At 52.4% G+C, this 19520-nt stretch overlaps 1 protein-coding gene across 1 annotated transcript in view; it reads right to left on the reverse strand.

The window, feature by feature from the left end:
* The window catches only part of jmjd1cb (jumonji domain containing 1Cb), a 33079-nt gene that overhangs the window by 6194 nt on the left and 7365 nt on the right, over positions 1 to 19520 (reverse strand). Inside the window, exons 7-19 of the mRNA XM_080541874.1 lie at positions 16642 to 19403; positions 15093 to 15294; positions 13681 to 13895; positions 13116 to 13268; positions 12564 to 12653; positions 10718 to 10845; positions 9770 to 9986; positions 9218 to 9441; positions 6839 to 7168; positions 5020 to 5188; positions 4699 to 4789; positions 3420 to 3550; positions 2836 to 2958 (exon numbers count right to left, since the gene is read on the reverse strand). Coding sequence (XP_080398000.1) covers positions 2836 to 2958; positions 3420 to 3550; positions 4699 to 4789; positions 5020 to 5188; positions 6839 to 7168; positions 9218 to 9441; positions 9770 to 9986; positions 10718 to 10845; positions 12564 to 12653; positions 13116 to 13268; positions 13681 to 13895; positions 15093 to 15294; positions 16642 to 19403 — 4835 coding nt within the window. The remainder of the gene's footprint in view (positions 1 to 2835; positions 2959 to 3419; positions 3551 to 4698; positions 4790 to 5019; positions 5189 to 6838; positions 7169 to 9217; positions 9442 to 9769; positions 9987 to 10717; positions 10846 to 12563; positions 12654 to 13115; positions 13269 to 13680; positions 13896 to 15092; positions 15295 to 16641; positions 19404 to 19520) is intronic.

A 19520-nucleotide genomic window follows, 5' to 3' on the forward strand; every position in this document is an offset into this window, starting at 1 on the left:
GGGTTCTGTAGTCTGAGCCGGTCAGCCTGGGTTCTGTAGTCTGAGCCGGTCAGCCTGGGTTCTCTAGTCTGAGCCGGTCAGCCTGGGTTCTGTAGTCTGAGCAGGTCAGCCTGGGTTCTGTGAGGTGTTTCCTCAGCTGAGGCTGAGCGGGCCGAGGGAGGGGGGGGGGAGGGGAGGGAGGGTCTGGCCCACGTGAGACAGAGAGAGGGAGCCAGGCCTTCCAGATGGTTCTCCTCAGCCACACAGCCACATTCCACTGGCAGAGGAATTCTTCCGTGTCTGCAGTGGGCTAGTTTTTTTTTGTGTTTTTTTTATCTCTGCACTCCAGCACAGAAGAGGGGTGAGTGTGTGTGTGTGTGTGTGTGTGTGTGTGTGTGTGTGTGTGTGTGTGTGTGGAAACCTGACCACTGCGTTCACACAGATGGCCTTAACAGAGAGAAGGAGAACAGCCTTTCTGACTCCCTCCTCCTGACCTAGTTGTGAAACACGGCTGCTTGCTAGCTTCAGTCTTGTCTCAGAGGCAGAGGGGTGTGTGTGTGTGTGTGTGTGTGTGTGTGTGTGTGTGTAGAGAGTGTGTATATACATGTATGTATAGTTGAAGTCGGAAGTTTACATACACTTAGGTTGAAGTCATTAAAACTCATTTTTTTAACCACTCCACAGACTTCATGTTATTTCATGTTATCATTATAGTTTTGGCAAGTGGGTTAGGACATCTACTTTGTGCATGACACAAGTCATTCTTCCAATAATTGTTTACAGACTTACAGATTATTTAACTTATAATTCACTATATCACAATTCCAGCGGGTCAGAAGTTTACAGACCCTAAGTTGACTGTGCCTTTAAACAGCTTGGAAAATTCCCCAAAATGATGTCATGGCTTTAGAAGCTTCTGATAGGCTAATTGTCATCATTTGAGTCAATTGGAGGTGTACCTGTGGATGTACTCTAAGGCCTAACCTCAACCTCAGTGCCTCTTTGCTCGACATCAGCCAAGACCTCAAGACCTCCACAAGTCTGGTTCAGCCATTTCCAAACGCCTGAAGGTTCCACGTTCATCTGTACAAACAACAGTACACCAGTATAACACCATGGGGCCACGCAGCCGCCATAGCGCTCAGGAAGGAGAGGCGTTCTGTCTCCCAGAGACAAACCTACTTTGGTGTGAAAAGTGCAAATCAATCCCAGAACAGCAGCAAAGGATCTTGTGAAGACGCTGCAGGAAACAGGTACAAAAGTGTCTCTATCCACTAGGGGTGGGCATCGACGATCGATAATTGATCGATAAGGATCTTGGTCGATCACAAAATAAAACATTTGGTCGATCACAAAAAAAGTTTTTTTTTTTTTTTTTTTTTTTTGTGATCGACCAAATGTTTTATTTTGTGATCGACCAAGATCCTTATCGATCAATTATCGATCAATTATCGATCGTCGATGCCCACCCCTACTATCCACAGTAAAACGAGTCCTGTATCGACATAACCTGACAGGCTGCTCAGCCAGGAAGAAGCCACTGTTCCAAAACCACCATAAAACCGTTAAAAAAGAATACCATAATTACTAAACTGTGCTATTGAAAAAAAATCCAACAGTTCCTGAAAGCAGAGAAGCTCTGCTTTCTACCCATATAGGGTTACTACGGTAATTCAAGTCACAAAGCTGTGGAGAGCGGAGGACATTTGAAGAGAGAAGCGGCATTACGAACGCTCACAAACTTTCTTGAACATGCTAATGTGCAATCACACTTGCCAATTTACTTAATTATTACGGTAATTCAAAGCACAAAGGTCAGGGTATGTAGCTACTAAGCTAGCTAGCTAACGTTAGCTTTTAATTAGCAGTTTGCATGCTGCTGTAACTTTTTTGATCAACATCTAGCACAAGAAAATAGCAACGTTTTCTGTCAATACCGTCATAAAACCATCATAAATTGCTATATATAATAAACGCCTTAAGAGTGTTTGTCCAGCACCACTGTGAGTGTCTGTGTGGCTGAAGATGCTATGAAACACGATGATGATGACAGAACCTTTTGTAAACAATATGTCATTTGTCAAATAAATAACCTGTCAAAAAGATGCGTCACGTGACAGCTTCTCCTCAGAACAGAGAAAGAGAAGAATATATGTCACAAGCGTAAGCGAGTTCGTTCCTAACAGAAGAAGGTGAAAGAAGAGCGAGCAGAATCAGAAATGACTGCCTACTGTCGAGATACACACACACACACACACACACACACACACACACACACACACAGAGACACACACACACACACCCACACACATCTAGAGACTGAATCAGTTACAGACTGACAACGTGACTGTTCTACATTTCGGTTCCTGCTGCGAACCAACTTTTCAGGCTTTGAACCAATTTATTTTCGGTCGGAACACGCCGGCCGGTCCCAGACTTGGTTTGCAAACGCGAACCAGAACAGTTCCTTGGCTGTGTGGAAGCCCTATCAGTTACAGCCTCCAGACTGTCTCAGTTACACCAGTTCTGTCAGGAGGAATGGGCCAAAATTCCACAAACTTATTGTGGGAAGCTTGAGGAAGGCTACCCGAAACGTTTGACCCAAGTTAAACAATTTAAAGGCAATGCTACCAGACACTAAGTGTATGTTAACTTCTGACCCACTGGGAATGTGATGAAAGCTAAAAGAAATCATTCTCTCTACTATTATTATCCTGACATTTCATATTCTTAATATAAAGTAGTGATCCTAACTGAGCTGTTTAAATGTATTTGGCTACGGTGTGTACGTGAACTTCCGACTTGCAACTGTGTGTGTGTATGTGTGTGTCTGTGTGTGTATGTGTGTGTGTTTACCTGTTTTGGAGAGGACTCCGTTGCCCTTGGCAACGCCCACGTAGACGAGGACACTGACGATGTCGGACACCTCCATGTGCAAGTTGGCCGTCCCAAAGTCCTGCTCCTGGGAAGCTGCCACGCCTGTGTGTGTGTGTGTGTGTGTGGGGGGGGGGGCAGAGGGACACAGCACGTCAGGCTCCAAACAAAACAACACTCTCTAACACATGTCTGTGTGCTAGCTGTAGCTTAGGTTACTGTGTGTGTGTGTGTGTGTGTGTGTGCGCGTGTGCGTGTGTGTGCGTGCATGGTGAGAGACGCCCTGTGTGTGCCCTTGGTGAAGGTGTGTGTGTGTGTGTGTGTGTGTGTGTGAAAGATGCCCTGTGTGTGCCCTTGGTGAAGGAGTGTGTGTGTGTGTGTGTGCGTGTGTGTGTGCGAGGTACCGTATGCGCGTGTGTGTGTGTGTGTGTGCGTGTGTGTGCGTGAGAGTTACCGTATGTGTGTGTGTGTGTGTGTGAGGTACCGTATGTGTGTGTGTGTGTGTGAGAGGTACCGTATGCGTGTGTGTGTGTGTGTGTGTGTGTGTGTGTGTGTGTGCTAGGTACCGTATGCGCAGCACAGCCGGGGGCCGAGGTCCGGACGCACGAAGAAGCTGGGCAGGTGGGAGGCCAGGTTCAGACTGCCCTCTGGGTCAGAGTACTCTGGCAGGGGCAGGTTCCTCATCAGGTCATCATATCTGCACACACACACACACAGAGAACACACAGAGAGAGAACACACACACACACACACACACACACACAGAGAACACACACACACACACACACACACACACACACACACAGAGACACACAGAGAACACACACACACACACACACACACACGCACAGAGACACACACACACACACACACACACACACACACACAGAGAACACACACACACACACACACAGAGAACACACACACACACACACACAGAGACACACACACACACACACACACACAGAGAGACACACACACACACACACACACACACACACACACACACACACACACAGAGAACACACACACACACACACACACACACACACACACACACACACAGAGAGCACACACACACACACACAGAGACACACACACAGACACACACACACACACACACACACACACACACACACACACACACACACACACACACACACACACAGAGAGACACACACACACACACAACAAGCCAAGAGTGAAAACCAATGACATTACAGGCAGACAAAGGCTGGGGGTGCCGAGCTGGACCACCCTGTAAGACAGGGACTCCTAGACTCTTGGCCAGACCTCGACATCTTTCCTATACTGTATCTGTATGCTCCTCATTTCAACTGCTTTGGACCTTTTGTGTAGACTTGCGGAGCCTTCCGCATTTATGCATACAATGTGCTATACATAATACACCATAAATACAATTACAATGGATTGAGTGATTGACAATGACGTAGTAAAAACCGACAGAGTGGGACCAGTGAAACAGCAGTAAAGCCCCAGTGGGCCAGTGTGATGGTGTGCTGCCATTCATTCATTAAACGATTCATTCATTCATTCATTAAACGATTCATTCATTCATTAAACGATTCATTCATTCATTCATCCATTCATTCAACGATTCAGTCATTCATTCATTAAACGATTCATTCATTCATTCATTAAACGATTAATTAATTAATTCATTAAACGATTCAGTCATTCATTCAACGATTCAGTCATTCATTCATTAAACGATTCAGTCATTCGTTCATTCATTCATTAAACGATTCAGTCATTCATTCATTCATTCATTAAACGATTCAGTCATTCATTCATTCATTAAACGATTCATTCATTAATTCATACCTGGAGGGCATCAGGGCCATGAACTCCTCCCCCGAGGGCCAGTCCTTCAGCCTGTACACCACCGTGTCCCCGTCCTTACACTTGGGCCGCTCTGAAGGGGGGGGGGGGGGGGGGGGAGGGGGGATTGTTGAAATTATACAAACATATCTGATCCATGAACATGCTTCCTCACACCAGTGACGCTCTAGTCTACCACATAGTTGAAGACCGTCATCTACGACACCAAACACTGACCCTGTACATACAGTACAGACATGTGGACAGTCAGGTAATCAGTGAGACCAGGGACAGACATGGTTACCGGGTCGAGGGTCTACTCACTGGTCAGGTCTTCGAAGCCGTCCCAGAACTCCTTGATGCCGGAGTTGGACACCACGCCGTCCCGGCAGTTGACCAGGTCCCCCTGGTGGTCAGCGAACTCCTGGTTGAAGGACTCGGCCTTCCACAGCGCCGCGTTCAGCCTCCTGTGTACGCCCGACACCAGCACGGGCTGCAGAGACAAGATACCTGGTTACCTCACATCCTGTTACCTCACACACACACAGACACCCTCCAGACAAACTGGCTGCAGAGACAAGACTACTGTTACCTCACACACACAGACACCCTCCAGACAAACTGGCTGCAGAGACAAGACCACTGTTACCTCACACACACACAGACACCCTCCAGACAAACTGGCTGCAGAGACAAGACCACTGTTACCTCACACACACAGACACCCTCCAGACAAACTGGCTGCAGAGACAAGACTACTGTTACCTCACACACACAGACACCCTCCAGACAAACTGGCTGCAGAGACAAGACTACTGTTACCTCACACTTGAAACATGAATGTTTGGGGTTCGTTTTCTTTCTTTCTTTAAACCACACGATGACAGAATATGAACAGCAATCCTCACTACCTCATTTCTACTACTTGAAACTGAAACCGCACCAACAAAAACACATTTAGACACCAGTCCTCAGATATGATGTCAAATAAACCTGCTACTCCCCCCAGCTTGGCAATAACATCATAATATCATAATAACTCTGTACAGTACTATAACTCCAGTACTAACTCTAGTACTATAGTACTCTAGTGCTGACTAGAGGACCATATACACACAATACACCGGGGGAGGCTGGTGGAGGTAGAAACTGGAGGCCAGGCTCATTGTGATGCATGGCATGGAATGAGGAACGGTATTCTATGCATTACAATGAGCCTCTTCTCCTCTCGCAATATCCAATCTCCCCAGGAGAGAGAGAGAGGGGGGGGAGGGAGAGGGGGGGGGGAGAGAGAGAGAGAGAGAGGGGGGAGAGAGAGAGAGAGAGAGGGGGGAGAGAGAGAGAGAGAGAGAGAGAGAGAGAGAGAGAGAGAGAGAGAGAGAGAGAGAGAGGGGGGGAGAGAGAGGGGGAGGGAGAGAGAGAGAGAGAGAGAGGGGGAGGTTTACTATTCAAGAGGTTTTACTATTTGCTGTACATTTCCTGTGTCGGCTGTAAAGTCATCGTGCCCCAGAAGAGAGAAGTCAATAAATGTCACTGAGGGTCCTGGAGGCAGGAAGCTGTGATGAAATATGAGGCTCCGCGGTGACCACGCTACCACGCTACTCTGTGCCCCGGGGGGTTAGACACAGGCCTGGGGGGGGGGGGGGGGGGGAGGGGAGGGGAGAGGAGGAGGGGAGGGGAGGGGAGAGGAGGAAGGGAGGGGAGAGGAGAGGAGGGGAGGGCAGACAGTGGTTGTCTCTCTTCTCTACATTGGAGCTCTAAGCCAGATCTGGGCCCGGTTGTTCAAAACGTTTAATCTGGATCAGAATGATCCGCCAGCTGCCCGACGCTCCGATACTTTCTATAACACATTCAGGACCAGAACTCCAGACCCATCTGGTCCGGTCGGTTCTGGACATTTTGGAACCAGATGGTACCAACGAGGAACTGGGCCTCGATGCCAAGTCCTACTAGGAGGAGTGTGTGAGCGTTCCTGTTCCTCTTCGTGTGAGCGTTCATGTTCGTGTGTGTGTGTGTGTTCCTGTGTGAGTGTGTGTGTGTTCCTGTGTGAGTGTGTGTGTGTTCCTGTGTTCCTGTGTGAGTGTGTGTGTGTTCCTGTGTGAGTGTGTGTGCGTTCCTGTGTTCCTGTGTGACCATCACTGACCTGCCCCAGCCTCCAGCACTCCCTGAACAGCCTCCAGTTGCCGTGGCTGCGGTGGTCCTTGAGCCAGAGGAGGCGGCGCTCCCCCAGCCAGCAGTGGGGGACGTCGGCCAGGGCCTTGGGGGGCATGTCCTCGGCGGGGGGGGGCGGGGCTGGGGGCTGGGGGAGGGGGGCCGGGGGGGGGAGGAGCCTCTTCTCCACCATGGCGCCCGCCAGAGGCTCCAGCTTCAGGCTCAGCTTGGCCCCGCTCCGCCCCGACGGGATCTTGTTCTCCACCACCGAGGCGATGATGTCGTCCAGGATGTTGGGCATGCTGCGCCCCGACTTCCCCGTCTGGGGGGGGGGGGGGACAGGATATACACGTTACCATGACGACAGGACCACACGTTACCATGACGATACACCGCTGGGTTACACATCACCATGACGATACGTCACCATGACGATACGCCACTGGGTTACACATCGCCATGATGATAAGTCACTGTGTTATACATCGCCATGACGATACGTCACAATGTGCATTTGATAAGTAAGTAAGCTAGCTAACTATGATTGGAAGTTGAAGTAGTGTCCAGTTGTGGAATTATATTTAGTAGTAGCGATATTCGGGATTACTGGGAAGGCTCGTATGTGTGAAAGGGGTTTATGTGAGTGTGTGTGTGAGTGTGTACCTGGGAGGTGGTGTGTGTGTGTGTGAGTGTGTGTGTGTGTGTGTGTGTGTGTGAGTGTGTGTGTGTGTGTGTGTGTGTGTGTGTGAGTGTGTGTGTGTGTGTGTGTGTGTGTGTGAGTGTGTACCTGGGACAGGGCTTGACGCTTAGCTTTTCCCCAGGTAGCACTGTGCTACCATGTTGAAAAATGTAGTAGCACACCAAGAATTTCAGTAGCACAATGAAAATTGCGCAATTTTCGTCAACAACGACAACAAATTATCAGAATCATAACATATCAAAATGATCATAACCGGCTCTTGGCCGTAATAAAAATAGAGACTCACACAATGTAAAGGGGAAGTAAGAATATTAATTTCAGTTGGCCCACGGTTCGGTATGAACCTCGGTTTTTGGGTCACGGTTCATGGTTCGTGTTTTTATTTTTTTAAATGCTACTATTTATTTACAAACTGTTACTTTATTTTGCTTATACTTATGGAACTTTAACATTTAGACACATTCCAGAATATGACTGGTATATTGTATAATATAAATATATATAAACAAAAAACACTTTCAAATGTAAAAAAATTACATAAACACTTACACTTTCAAATGTGACGTGTTGTGGATTGGAACTACGGATCATAAGCTTTCAATGATGTGTCATACATTGAAATCCGAAAAAATATGAAGTTAGAGTCATTTGAATGTTGTTAGACGTCAGGCACATAATGGGGTTAACCTCTTTGTAATGAAACCGGAAGCAAAACACAGCGCTACGAGCGCATTTTAAGCGCATATAGGACTCGCGTGAAGCATTTCTGCGACACGCGTTTCTGTTCACTGTTTTCATTCCCTCATCGCTTATACACATACGTTTGACTGCGCATGACAGTAGTTCAGCAGTCTTTTAGTCGCACTGATGCGATTGAATGTATTTCCAAGTCGCACAGAAATATATTCACTCGCAAATGCGACCAAAACAGTCGCACTGTCGAGCCCTGACCTGGGAGGTGGTGTGTGTGTGTGTGAGTGTGTGTGTGTGTGTGAGTGTGTACCTGGGAGGTGGTGTGTGTGTGTGTGTGTGTGTGTGTGTGTGTGTGTGTGTGTGTGTGAGTGTGTGTGTGTGTGTGTGTGAGTGTGTACCTGGGAGGTGGTGTGTGTGTGTGTGTGTGTGTGTGTGTGTGTACCTGGAAGGTGGTGGTGTGTGTGTGTGTGTGTGTGTGTGTACCTGGGAGGTGGTGGTTGTGTGTGTGTGTGTGTGTGTGTGTACCTGGAAGGTGGTGGTGTGTGTGTGTGTGTGTGTACCTGGAAGGTGGTGGTGTGTGTGTGTGTGTGTGTGTACCTGGGAGGTGGTGTGTGTGTGTGTGTGTGTGTGTGTACCTGGAAGGTGGTGGTGTGTGTGTGTGTGTGTGTGTGTGTGTGTGTGTATGTGTGTACCTGGGAGGTGGTGGTGTGTGTGTGTGTGTGTACCTGGAAGGTGGTGGTGTGTGTGTGTGTGTGTGTGTGTGTGTGTGTGTGTGTGTACCTGGAAGGTGGTGGTGTGTGTGTGTGTGTGTGTACCTGGGAGGTGGTGGTGTGTGTGTGTGTGTGTGTGTGTGTGTGTGTGTGTGTACCTGGGAGGTGGTGGTGTGTATGTGTGTGTGTGTGTACCTGGGAGGTGGTGGTGTGTGTGTGTGTGTGTGTGTGTGTGTGTGTGTGTGTGTGTGTGTGTGTGTGTGTGTACCTGGGAGGTGGTGGTGTACACGGGGGCGAAGGCGATGCCTGCGTCGGTGGATCCCATGCGCAGCTTCCCTGCGGTGGTGGTCAGCAGGTCCCTCAGCGTGGAGCCCTGCTGCTCCGGCACCGTGGTCCCCAGGAGCGAGGAGGCCTTGTGGTGCTGCAGCGCCTCCAGGCCCTCCACGGCCTTCTCCTCCTTGGCCTGCTTCCCCAGGGGAGATTCCTTGTTCTCTGGAGTTGGGGGGGGGGACAGGGGGGCAGGGGGGCAGGCCCAGGGTCAGTCACTAAATGGTAAATGGACTGCACTTATATACAGCTCCTTTATCCAAAGCGCTTTACAACGGCCTCTCATTCACCCGTTCACACACACATTCACACACCAATGGCGACCAAGCTACCATGCAAGGCGCCGGCCCGCTCACTGGGAGCGATTTTGGGGTTCAGTGTCTTGCCCAAGGACACTTCGACATGTGGCCAGCCGGGGCTCGAACCGCCGATCTGCCGACCTTGCGATCGTTAGACGGCGGCTCTACCTCCTCCTCCTCCACCTCCCACCCACCTTTCTTCTCCTCCCTGGACTTCTGTTCAGCGAGGTCGGCCAGGAAGTGCAGGGGTGACTGGGACTCGGGCGGGGGGGGCTTGGCGTCGGGGCTGGTGTCGCTGGCCGGGCTGTTGCCCCCCCCGTTGGTCTCGGCCTTCTGGGAGCTGAGCTGCTGCCCCGCCTCCTGCTTCACCACCGACATCTTGTTGCTGTGGTTCAACACGTTCTGCAGCACCTGGAGGGGAGGGGAGGGGAGAGGGGAGGAGAGGGGAGAGGAGAGGGGAGAGGAGGGGAGAGGAGGGGAGAAGAGAGGAGAGGAGAGGAGAGGGGAGAGGAGGGGAGAGGAGAGGGGAGGAGAGAGGAGAGGAGAGGAGGGGAAGAGAGGGGAGAGGAGAGGGGAGGAGAGTAGAGGAGGAGGAGAGGGGAGGGGAGGGGAGAGGAGAGAGGAAGAGAGGAGAGGTGAGGAGAGGAGAGGAGGAGGGGAGAGGAGGAGAGGAGAGGAGGAGGGGAGAGGAGGAGAGGATAGGGGAAGATAGGGGGAGAGAGCAGGAGAGGAGAGAGGAAGAGAAGAGAGGAGAGGAGAGGAGAGGAGGAGGGGAGAGGAGGAGAGGAGAGGGGAAGATAGGGGGAGAGAGCAGGAGAGGAGAGAGGAAGAGAAGAGAGGAGAGAGCGGTCAAAACAGGTCAGGGAGGGTTGTTTCCTAAATGAACATTAACTAAAGAGCTGTGCACGAGTGTGTGTAATCTAGGTGCACGTGTCGGTGTGTGTGTGTGTGTGTGTGTGTGAGGTGCGTCAGGACAGGGGTGTAGAGGTGTGGGGGGGTAGAGGCGGGGGGGGTGTAGAGGCGGGGGTAGAGGCGGGAGGGTAGAGGCGGGGGTAGAGGCGGGGGGGTAGAGGCGGGGGGGGTGTAGAGGCGGGGGTAGAGGCGGGGGGGTAGAGGCGGGGGGGTAGAGGCGAGGGGGGTACCTGGGAGACTCCGTTGGTGGAGGGCAGCTTGCTGAGCAGGGCGTTCTGCCTCCCCCCGCACGCACAGTGAGCCTTGATGCCGTACTTGTCCCTGAGCGAGTGCATGGCGCTGACCAGGTCCGTCAGAACTGCAACACAACAACACCAGAACAACACCCGTATCCATTAGCAGGGCTCCCACACCTTCTGGAACATCACATTCAAGCACCTTTCAAGGACTTTCAAGACTCAATTCCCTCAAATTCAAGGACCCAACACGGCATCGTTTGAGACAGATCTAGATGAGACTTTATATAATAGGAACTATCCGCTCACAGACAACAATTAAAAAGAGAGGCTTGAATGTGTGAACACTAGATGGTCTCTTGCCTTCTCTACCACAGCACAGCAAAGCAATATATTGTGAAATATGTGTAAAGTTAAACAATACAATACAGAGACTTATTTACTAGTTGGCGAGCTAAGGAAAACATTTTGGAATAAAAAAAAAATTTTGAGAGAGAGAGAGGGGGGAATTCAAGCACTTTCAATGACCCATGTCTATTTTCAAAAACTTTTAGGCTAAGACCTTGATTTCTTTTTCTCAAATTCATAAACTTTCAAGGATTTCAAGGACCTGTGGGAATCCTGCATTATCTGTTCCAGAACAACACCCACATCCATTATCTGTTCTAGAACAACACCCGTATCCATTACTGAACAGAACAAAAAATAAATAATTCGTGTCATTATTGAAAAAAATGTAAAAAAAAAAAACTTCTACATCTTAGAGATGTAGCGAATCTTGCTGTCAGGGAAAAAGGTTTTTCTAGGTAAAAGTCTGGTACTTCTGACAATAAGGCTGTGTTGTAGAGAGAGAGAGAACTGCCCTCAGAGAACCGGGCCTGGTTCTGGCCCAGGGACATCGTCTGCTCACACGTCAACAGTAAACCAACACACAGGACACACACACACACACACACACACATACACACTGGGCTCGCAGGCCTGGCAGCAGACCCAGAGCACGCTCACACACACGCACACACAGCAGGGCTTTGTTAGGGCTCAGCGGGCTCCACGCTCTGGAGTTATTGGCTATCTGGTTTGGCTAGTGTGTGAGTGTGTGTGTGTAGGAGTGTGTGTGTGTGTGAGTTTGTGGCTGTGTGTAAGAGTGCGTATGTAGGAGAGTGTGTTTGTGTGTGTGTGTGTGTGTGTAGGAGTGTGTGTGTGTGTGTGTAGGAGCGTGTGTGTGTAGGAGTGCATGTGTGTAGGAGTGTGTGTGTGTAGGAGTGTGTGTGTGATTAGTGGCTCTACTCTCAGGGCTCTTTCTCCTGTGCCTCTCAATCTCCTCCAGCTGAATAATGGTAAATCGACTGCACTTATACAGCGCCTTTACCCAAAGCACTTTACAACGGCCTCTCATTCACCCATTCACACACACATTCACACACCAATGGCGGCAAGCTACCATGCAAGGCGCCGGCCGGCCCGCTTGCTCACTGGGAGCAATTTGGGGTTCAGTGTCTTGCCCAAGGACACTTCGACATGTGGCTCAGCCGGGGCTCGAACCGCCGATCTGCCGACCTTGCGATCATTAGACGGCAGCTCTACCTCCTGAGACACAGCCGCCCCCAATGATATATTAAGAGAGCGGTAGAGCGGCCCTGGCTCTCTCTCAGGGCTCTCTCTCTCTCCTGTCCTTTGCCTCTCCTTCCCCTCCTCCAGCTGAATAATGAGAGTGAGACCCTGACCCTGGCAGCGCTCCAGAGAGACTCAGCAGAGAGGCTACAGACAGACCCAGCAGAGAGGCTACAGAGAGGCTACAGACAGACCCAGCAGAGAGGCTACAGAGAGGTTTTCCTACCGGTTCCTGGAATAATCTGCGTTGGCATCAAGTGCTTGTGGTCGTGAGGCTGTCCCTTGACGCACTTCAGCCAGGCGTAGAGCTCTTTGTCTGGGGGGGGGAGAGAGAAAGGAGAGAGAAAGGGAGGGAGGTTAGCCCCAGGGGGACGACCACAGCTTTACTACCCCTCCACACACACACACACACACACACACACACACACACATCTGAAGGAACAGTGACAGCAGACTGTGTTTATGCCCCCCAGCACCACTGCTGAGCTCCACTATTTACAACAGTTAATAGTCACACGGCATACACACACACACACACACACACACACAGCATAGACACACACAGAATACACACAGCATACACACACACACACACAACACACTCTACACAACTACAAAACACCCTACACAACTACACACTCTACACAACTACACAACCATAACTGACACCAACAAAGAGCAGGAGAGGCATGGAGGGGGAGGGAAAGAGAGGCATAGAGGGGGAGGGAGAGAGAGAGAGCGCCAGAGAGAGAAAGCAAGAGAGCTGACGATGACTGACCTTTAGAACTTTTTCTTTCCTTTGCCTTGTAACAGTCCAAACAAACCACAAATCCACATTTCTGGCAGACCCAGTGGATGTTAAACAACGTGGCTTCACATGCGTCGCACATCTCCCTCACCCCTCTCACGGCCCTCTTCCAGGCGATCTTGGCTGAAAGGCAAAGCAAACAGCGGTCATTTTACCCACCAGGCAGGGGGGGGGGGCGGGGGGCGGGGGGGATGTAGTTTCAGAGTAGTTTCGAAAGAATCGGTTACAATAACAGATGAACACAAGCTATTGTTCTCATGCATGACTCGGGGTCGACAGAACCTTAAGGATACTCATTTCCAGTCGGTAGTCGGGTATGTTAGCCTCCGGGTTAGTGGTTAGCATAACTTCCCAGTTCCCACCGTCTAGCGGCTCAGCTCGCGAGTGTCGTCATTAACACATGTCAACGCGCCACAGACAGACAGACAGGAGGAATGTTCTGGCGGGAACAGTGACTAACCCACGTCAACGCCACAGACAGACAGACAGACGGGAGGAATGTTCTAGAACAGTGAAACCCGGAGGAGCCGTTTACCGTCTTTCTTGATCCACGTCGCCGCCGTGTTCTCGGTCGTCACCATCTGGCAGAACTTGTCCCCGATGAAGCTGAGGATGTACTTGGACGTGTCCAGGTCCAGCTCGTTCTCCTCGTAGAAGTCGGGCGCCCAGAGGCTCAGCGACTCCTCGTCGTACTGGTCGGGGAAGGAGAAGCTGTCCATCCGGATCACGCCGTTCTTACTGTACGAGAGACTGCAGGGAGAGACACACACTCGTTAGAGACCCGGGTCTCCTTCTGTTAGGGAGCCACGTCAGGACAGGATTAACAACCGACTTGTTCCGTCTGAAGCTACAATACTGGGACCATTCGTGACTGGGCTACAGGCAGTCAAAAACTAGGCGAACGTGTGTGTAAGACACGAATAAACTCGGATTTCATGCATTTCAAGTGGCATCTTTGTAATCATGACGACGTAGTCATGTCTAAGAATGCATTTCACCATGTAGATTCCCAATATAGTGAAAAGAAGCACCTGGGCCTCTCCTCAGACCTTCTCCTACAGCAGGGTGAGCATGCGTGTCTCAGGGTATAATCAGCTACAGACGGTCCAGCTAGCTGCTAGCCTGACTCATCTACATGGTGCAGGTTTAAACCGGTCCCAAATTAAGAGAACCGTTAAGGAAACGGCAAACAAGTGGTAAACACACTGTCACCACACTGTCACTAATCTGCAGGGAGGAGGTCACTCAGCAGGGAGCAGGGGGCTACTGAAGGACTGACATTGTGTCCCATTAAGCAGCAGAAAATCCTCTTTGGGAGATTTAAGCAGAGCCAGACTTCTATTCCAGGATTAGAAGCGGCCAGAGGGCCCCCCCCCACACCCTCCCTCTCCCTCTCCCTCTCCCCCTACCCCTCCCCCTCCCCCTCCCCCTCCCCCTCCCCCTCGAGCCCAAAAGGAAACATTTGTTTTCTTCTCTTTTTTTTCTCTCTTCAGCAGAAACCCCCAAGGCCTCCCCCTAGGGCCCAAAACAAACAAACAAACAAGAGGGGGAGGCTATCGCTAAGGGAAACAAACGCCGGGGCTTGTGGGAGGATGTATACAATGACGTAATCTGTGACAATGACACGGTGATAGCCCATTGGCTGACTGGCTGACTGGCTGATTGACTGACTGAATGGCTGACTGACTGACTGAATGGCTGATTGACTGACTGACTGACTGACTGGCTGGCTGGCTGGCTGGCTGAATGGCTGACTGACTGACTGGCTGGTTGGCTGGCTGAATGGCTGACTGGCTGGCTGACTGACTGACTGACTGACTGGCTGACTGGCTGGCTGACTGACTGACTAAATGGCTGGCTGACTGACTGACTGGCTGGTTGGCTGGCTGAATGGCTGATTGACTGACTGACTGGCTGACTGACTGACTGGCTGGCTGACTGACTCACCGCCGGAAGTAGTAGAAGCGACAGAAGACAGGCGAGTGGGCGGGCTCCTCGCCCTTCTTGCTGCGGATCACGCGGCACTCCCGACACTTCTGGAGGTTGGGGCCGATCTCTGAGCACGAGTCGTCCTGCAGGAAGGACTCCCCCGTCTGCTTCAGCTTCTTCACCTTCCTCCAGTCCTTCAGCACGGAGCGAGGGATGCCGTCTGGGAGAGAGACACAGAGGAGGGCTGGTTAGGACAGACATGGAGGACAGACACGGAGGCACCACCCTGCACTGCACAGCCAAGCTGGGGTCGGCCTTCATTCAAACTCAGTACATTCATTCATCTAATAATCCTCATCAATACAATGGCATACTTATTTTCTTTTTTCTTTCTTTTTTTATTCATACACTAAATTTGCTCATTTTAAAAAGGGATTAAATCCATTTTGGATGTATAGATCATTATAATAACTTGCACTAAAACTGTCACGATGGTGACAGTTTCACCATATTGAGTCTCCTATTACCAGACTTCAGTCTGGTTGGCACTGGTCTTTGGGAGGTCTAGAGAGTTCCTGGCTTGAGCAGAAGTGATGTCTTCCAGAACAACCCCTCCCTTTTTTCGTTACTTGAGTAGAGCAAATTAGTCAACTTTAGCCAATGAACTTAGATAACATTGCTGCATTACTGAAGTGTTACTGAAGTGTTTTTTATTTTTCCTGGAATATTATAATTATGTTGATGGAACACTACTAATGTAATTAGTAAGTAACATAAATAATTACTGGCTGTTCAGTTCTCAGCTGCCTATTGGCTGGTTGGGAGTGTTGTCTCCAACATACCTCCCAACAAGGTGAGAAGAAAGACCGGGAGCCTAGAAAGTTCTAGGACAATCAACGCACCCGCATCCAAAACCCCAGCTACTCTGTCATCCAGGGTGCTCTTATTCATACAAATGACAAGAGACAGAGCACTGCATATCCTGAAATGAATATCTCATGTTTGAAATCAAATACCCCGGTAAAATCACGACCAGATGGCCAAGCTGCAGATAGTTTGGCCTGTATGTAATGGTTAAGGACGTATGTGTCCACCCTTAACCACCACACCGGTCTGATATTACGACTCTGAGTCGAAGGGAATTGACAATTCAGAGTGACCTCAAACATCAGAAGATAGATTCAGTTACAGGTTCTCCCTCGCCCACGGAACATTCATCCAGACAGGCTGCTAAAAGCTTTGGAGAGTTCCAGTTAGGAGAGCACTTAACATGTCCTGGCAACATGTACTTCACATAAACGTGAACATTCCTACAGCAGTGGCTTTTTTCTTCTTCCCACAGCTGCGCTCCAGATGTGTGGGAAACCGGACCCTCCTCTGCCATGTGATACCTTTCCCCTTTCAGGACCGAGGAGCCTGAGAATCGTTCGCTATCTAATATCCAAGGTGTCCAAGAAATATAAACGTTCAAAGAAATCTATGTTATATATGTATTTGATAGAAACCTGGCTAACCCTAAGCCTACGGTAAGCTGAGAGAGTGGGTTAGACGTTGCTGACAGACTTACTGCTGCTGGCCAGCTTCAGCTTGGTCTTCTCCCTGGCGCTGCGGAAGATCCCGTTGGGTTTGGGCTCGTCCTCGTCCTTGTCGTCGCCCTTCCTCTTCTGCAGGTCGTTCTGCTTCTTCTTGTAGGTGGGCTTGGGCTGCCGCTTGGCCCGCTGCTCCGTCTTGCTGTTCTCGCTGGCGTCCGAATCGTAGGCGCTCTCCGAGCCCGACTCGTACGTCCTCTTGCTGGCTCGCCGGGCGGACGCGGGCGTGGGCGTGGTGGACGAGGCGCTCTTCCTGTCCTCCTGGGCGGACAGCTGCTTGTCCTCTTGGCTCTCGGAGGGCTGCTGCTGCTGAGACTTGCTCAGCTCCTTGGTCATCTCCATGTCGGACGTGGAGGCGGACGTCAGGTTGACGGTGCACGGCTTGATCATGTCCGACATGGCGCTGGCGCTAGCGGTGCTGCAACTGACGCTGGTCGCGCTGCAACTGACAATGGTAGCGCTGCAACTGACACTCGTAGCACTGTAACTGACACTAGTACTAGCGCTACTGCAGCTCACGCTGGCGCTACTGCAGCTCACGCTCACCGGCGCCGCCAGGACCGCAGCCGCCGCCTTCTCCACCACTCTGTTAGTGTTTCTGTCCTCCTCAGAGTGCCGGGTGAGCCACGCCTTCTTCAGTTTGTGGTAGTTGGGCTGGCTGCTCTGCGCCACCGCCGCCGGCTGCCCGTTGGGGAGCGGCGGGCTAGCTTTGCTGGGTGTGTCCGGGGCGGCGGCACCGGCGGCGCTGGCCACAGGGGACGAGGATGAGGAGGAGGAGCAGCTAGGGAGCGGCGGTTTAGCGTTAAGCGCCGGCTCGCTCTCCGAGGAACTCCCGCAGGAGCTCCCGCCGGAGCCTCGGGACTGCGCTGCCGCCAGAGCCGCCTTGTGCTTCTTCAGGTGGACGAAGTTCCCGGAGGAGTAGGAGGACGCTGTGTGGACGGCGCCAGGGGGCGTGCCTCCGCTGGCTGTGTGGCCGGGGGGAGGGAGAGGGAGGGGGGGGAGTGCGCCGGGGGAGGTGGTCCGGGAGGAGGAGGCCACCTCCGGGGGCTCTGCGGCCACCCAGCCCTTGAAGGCGGAGCCCCCCTCCGTCCTGTGACCGAGGCTGCGGTAGGTGAGCTCCGAGCCCTCTCTGAGCACGCCGAACGGTGCCGTGGTTACGTCAGTCCTGATATTGCACACCGAGTTGACTGCGTTGGCCCCCCCCACGGAGCCGGGAGGGAGGCTCCCCTGGGACGCCCGGATAAAGCTCTTCTTGTACTGAGCGCAGGCGTCCTCCAGATTAGTGTTGGGCAGGATGACTCTCCCAGACTCCCTGCCGTCAGCCTGTTTGCGGCAGTCTATCGCTAGGTTGTTGCCTAGGAACAGCCGCCCCGGCAGAGTCTCCGCGGGGAAGGCGGCGGCCATGGGCGGCGGCGATCCGTCGTACTTGATGCACGTGGATTGGCGTACGATGACCGAGGCCTGCGGCGGCTTCCCCCGGCTCTTCTCCTGCTGCTGCCAGGACGCCCTCTCCTGGCCGTGGCGGTGGGCGGCGTCTGCGGCTCTCCAGACCTCGGCCCCGCCGGCGGCCCCCCCGCCCCCACCCTTGCACCCAGCGCCGCTCACCTCCCGGAGCTCCGGTAGCAGCGTGGGCGGCTTCTGCTCCGAGCCTCTGCTCTGCTTCCCCGCCGCCGAGCTGACGGGCTGGATGGGCGTGAGCGTGGGCGGGGACAGGCGGCCGCCGTAGCCGCCCGCCTCCTTGCGGTCCAGCGTCTGCTGGGTGGGGGGGTGGAACACGGGGGCGCGGTGCAGGGCGGGCATACACCGCAGCTGGCCGGAGGAGGAGGAGGAGGGGGAGATGGCGGGGCTGCGGCGGTGGTCGGTGACCAGCGGGGGGGCGGGGGGGCTGCTCAGGGGCTGCAGGGCGGCCACCTGCTGCTGGGTGAACTGCTCGGTGATCTTCCCCGCCAGGCCTTCCCCGTCTGGCTGGTGCTTGATGAGGGGGGGGGGCTTGGACAGGGACTTGCTGCCGAAGGCGGCCAGGGACTGGGCGGCTATCGCCTGGGCGCTGCTCACCTTCTCCAGGTAGGAGCTGAGCTCCTGGTGGGGGTAGAGGCGGGGCGGCTCGTTGACCACGCTGTTGGACAGGGTGGTGAAGTAGTTGCTCTGGGGGAGTGCGTGCTGGGGGGGCAGGGCGTGGTGTTTGAACTTGTACAGGTCGCCGTCCAACTCCTTGTCGTGGTGGGGCTGGAGGACGTGGGGCTTGGGGAGGGAGGGGAGGCGGGGGAAGGGGGGCTCTCTCTCCCCTCTGTCCCTCTCGGCCGCCTCGTTGGAGCGGATCTTGGCGGTGAAGGGCGCCACCTCGATGCTCTCCTGGAGGATGCGCCGGTTCTCCTCCTTGTACTTGCTGGCTCGGTCCCGCTCCCTCTCCCGTTCCCGCTCGCTGGCCTCCTGCTGTGCCAGTCTCTGCTGATGTTGATGGTGTTGTTGTTGTTGTTGTTGATGTTGATGATGTTGTTGTTGTTGTTGTTGTTGAATATGCTGTTGTTGTTGTTGATGTTGATGATGTTGATGTTGTTGATGTTGTTGATGTTGTTGATGCTGTTGATGCTGTTGATGCTGTTGACTGTGCTGCTCCAGGTAGAGGCGGTGCAGGTGGCCCTCCTTGCCCGTGGGAGTGCGGCTGCGGTCCTGCTCCTGCTTCAGGTGGGCCAGAGTGATGGTTCTGATGGGGTCCACGAAGCCCTTCTTCTCCAGCTCCCTGCGGAGAGACAAATCAACACAAAACGTTTTACAGGCCACTCTGGTTTCCCCATTCCCTAGGAAATTCAATCATTCAATTTGTTTCGTTAACTTGCGTTTCGTTTCTTGCCCTAAG

Source organism: Nansenia antarctica (assembly GCF_963989245.1).
Source record: "Nansenia antarctica genome assembly, chromosome: 11".
Lineage (NCBI taxonomy): Eukaryota > Metazoa > Chordata > Actinopteri > Argentiniformes > Microstomatidae > Nansenia > Nansenia antarctica.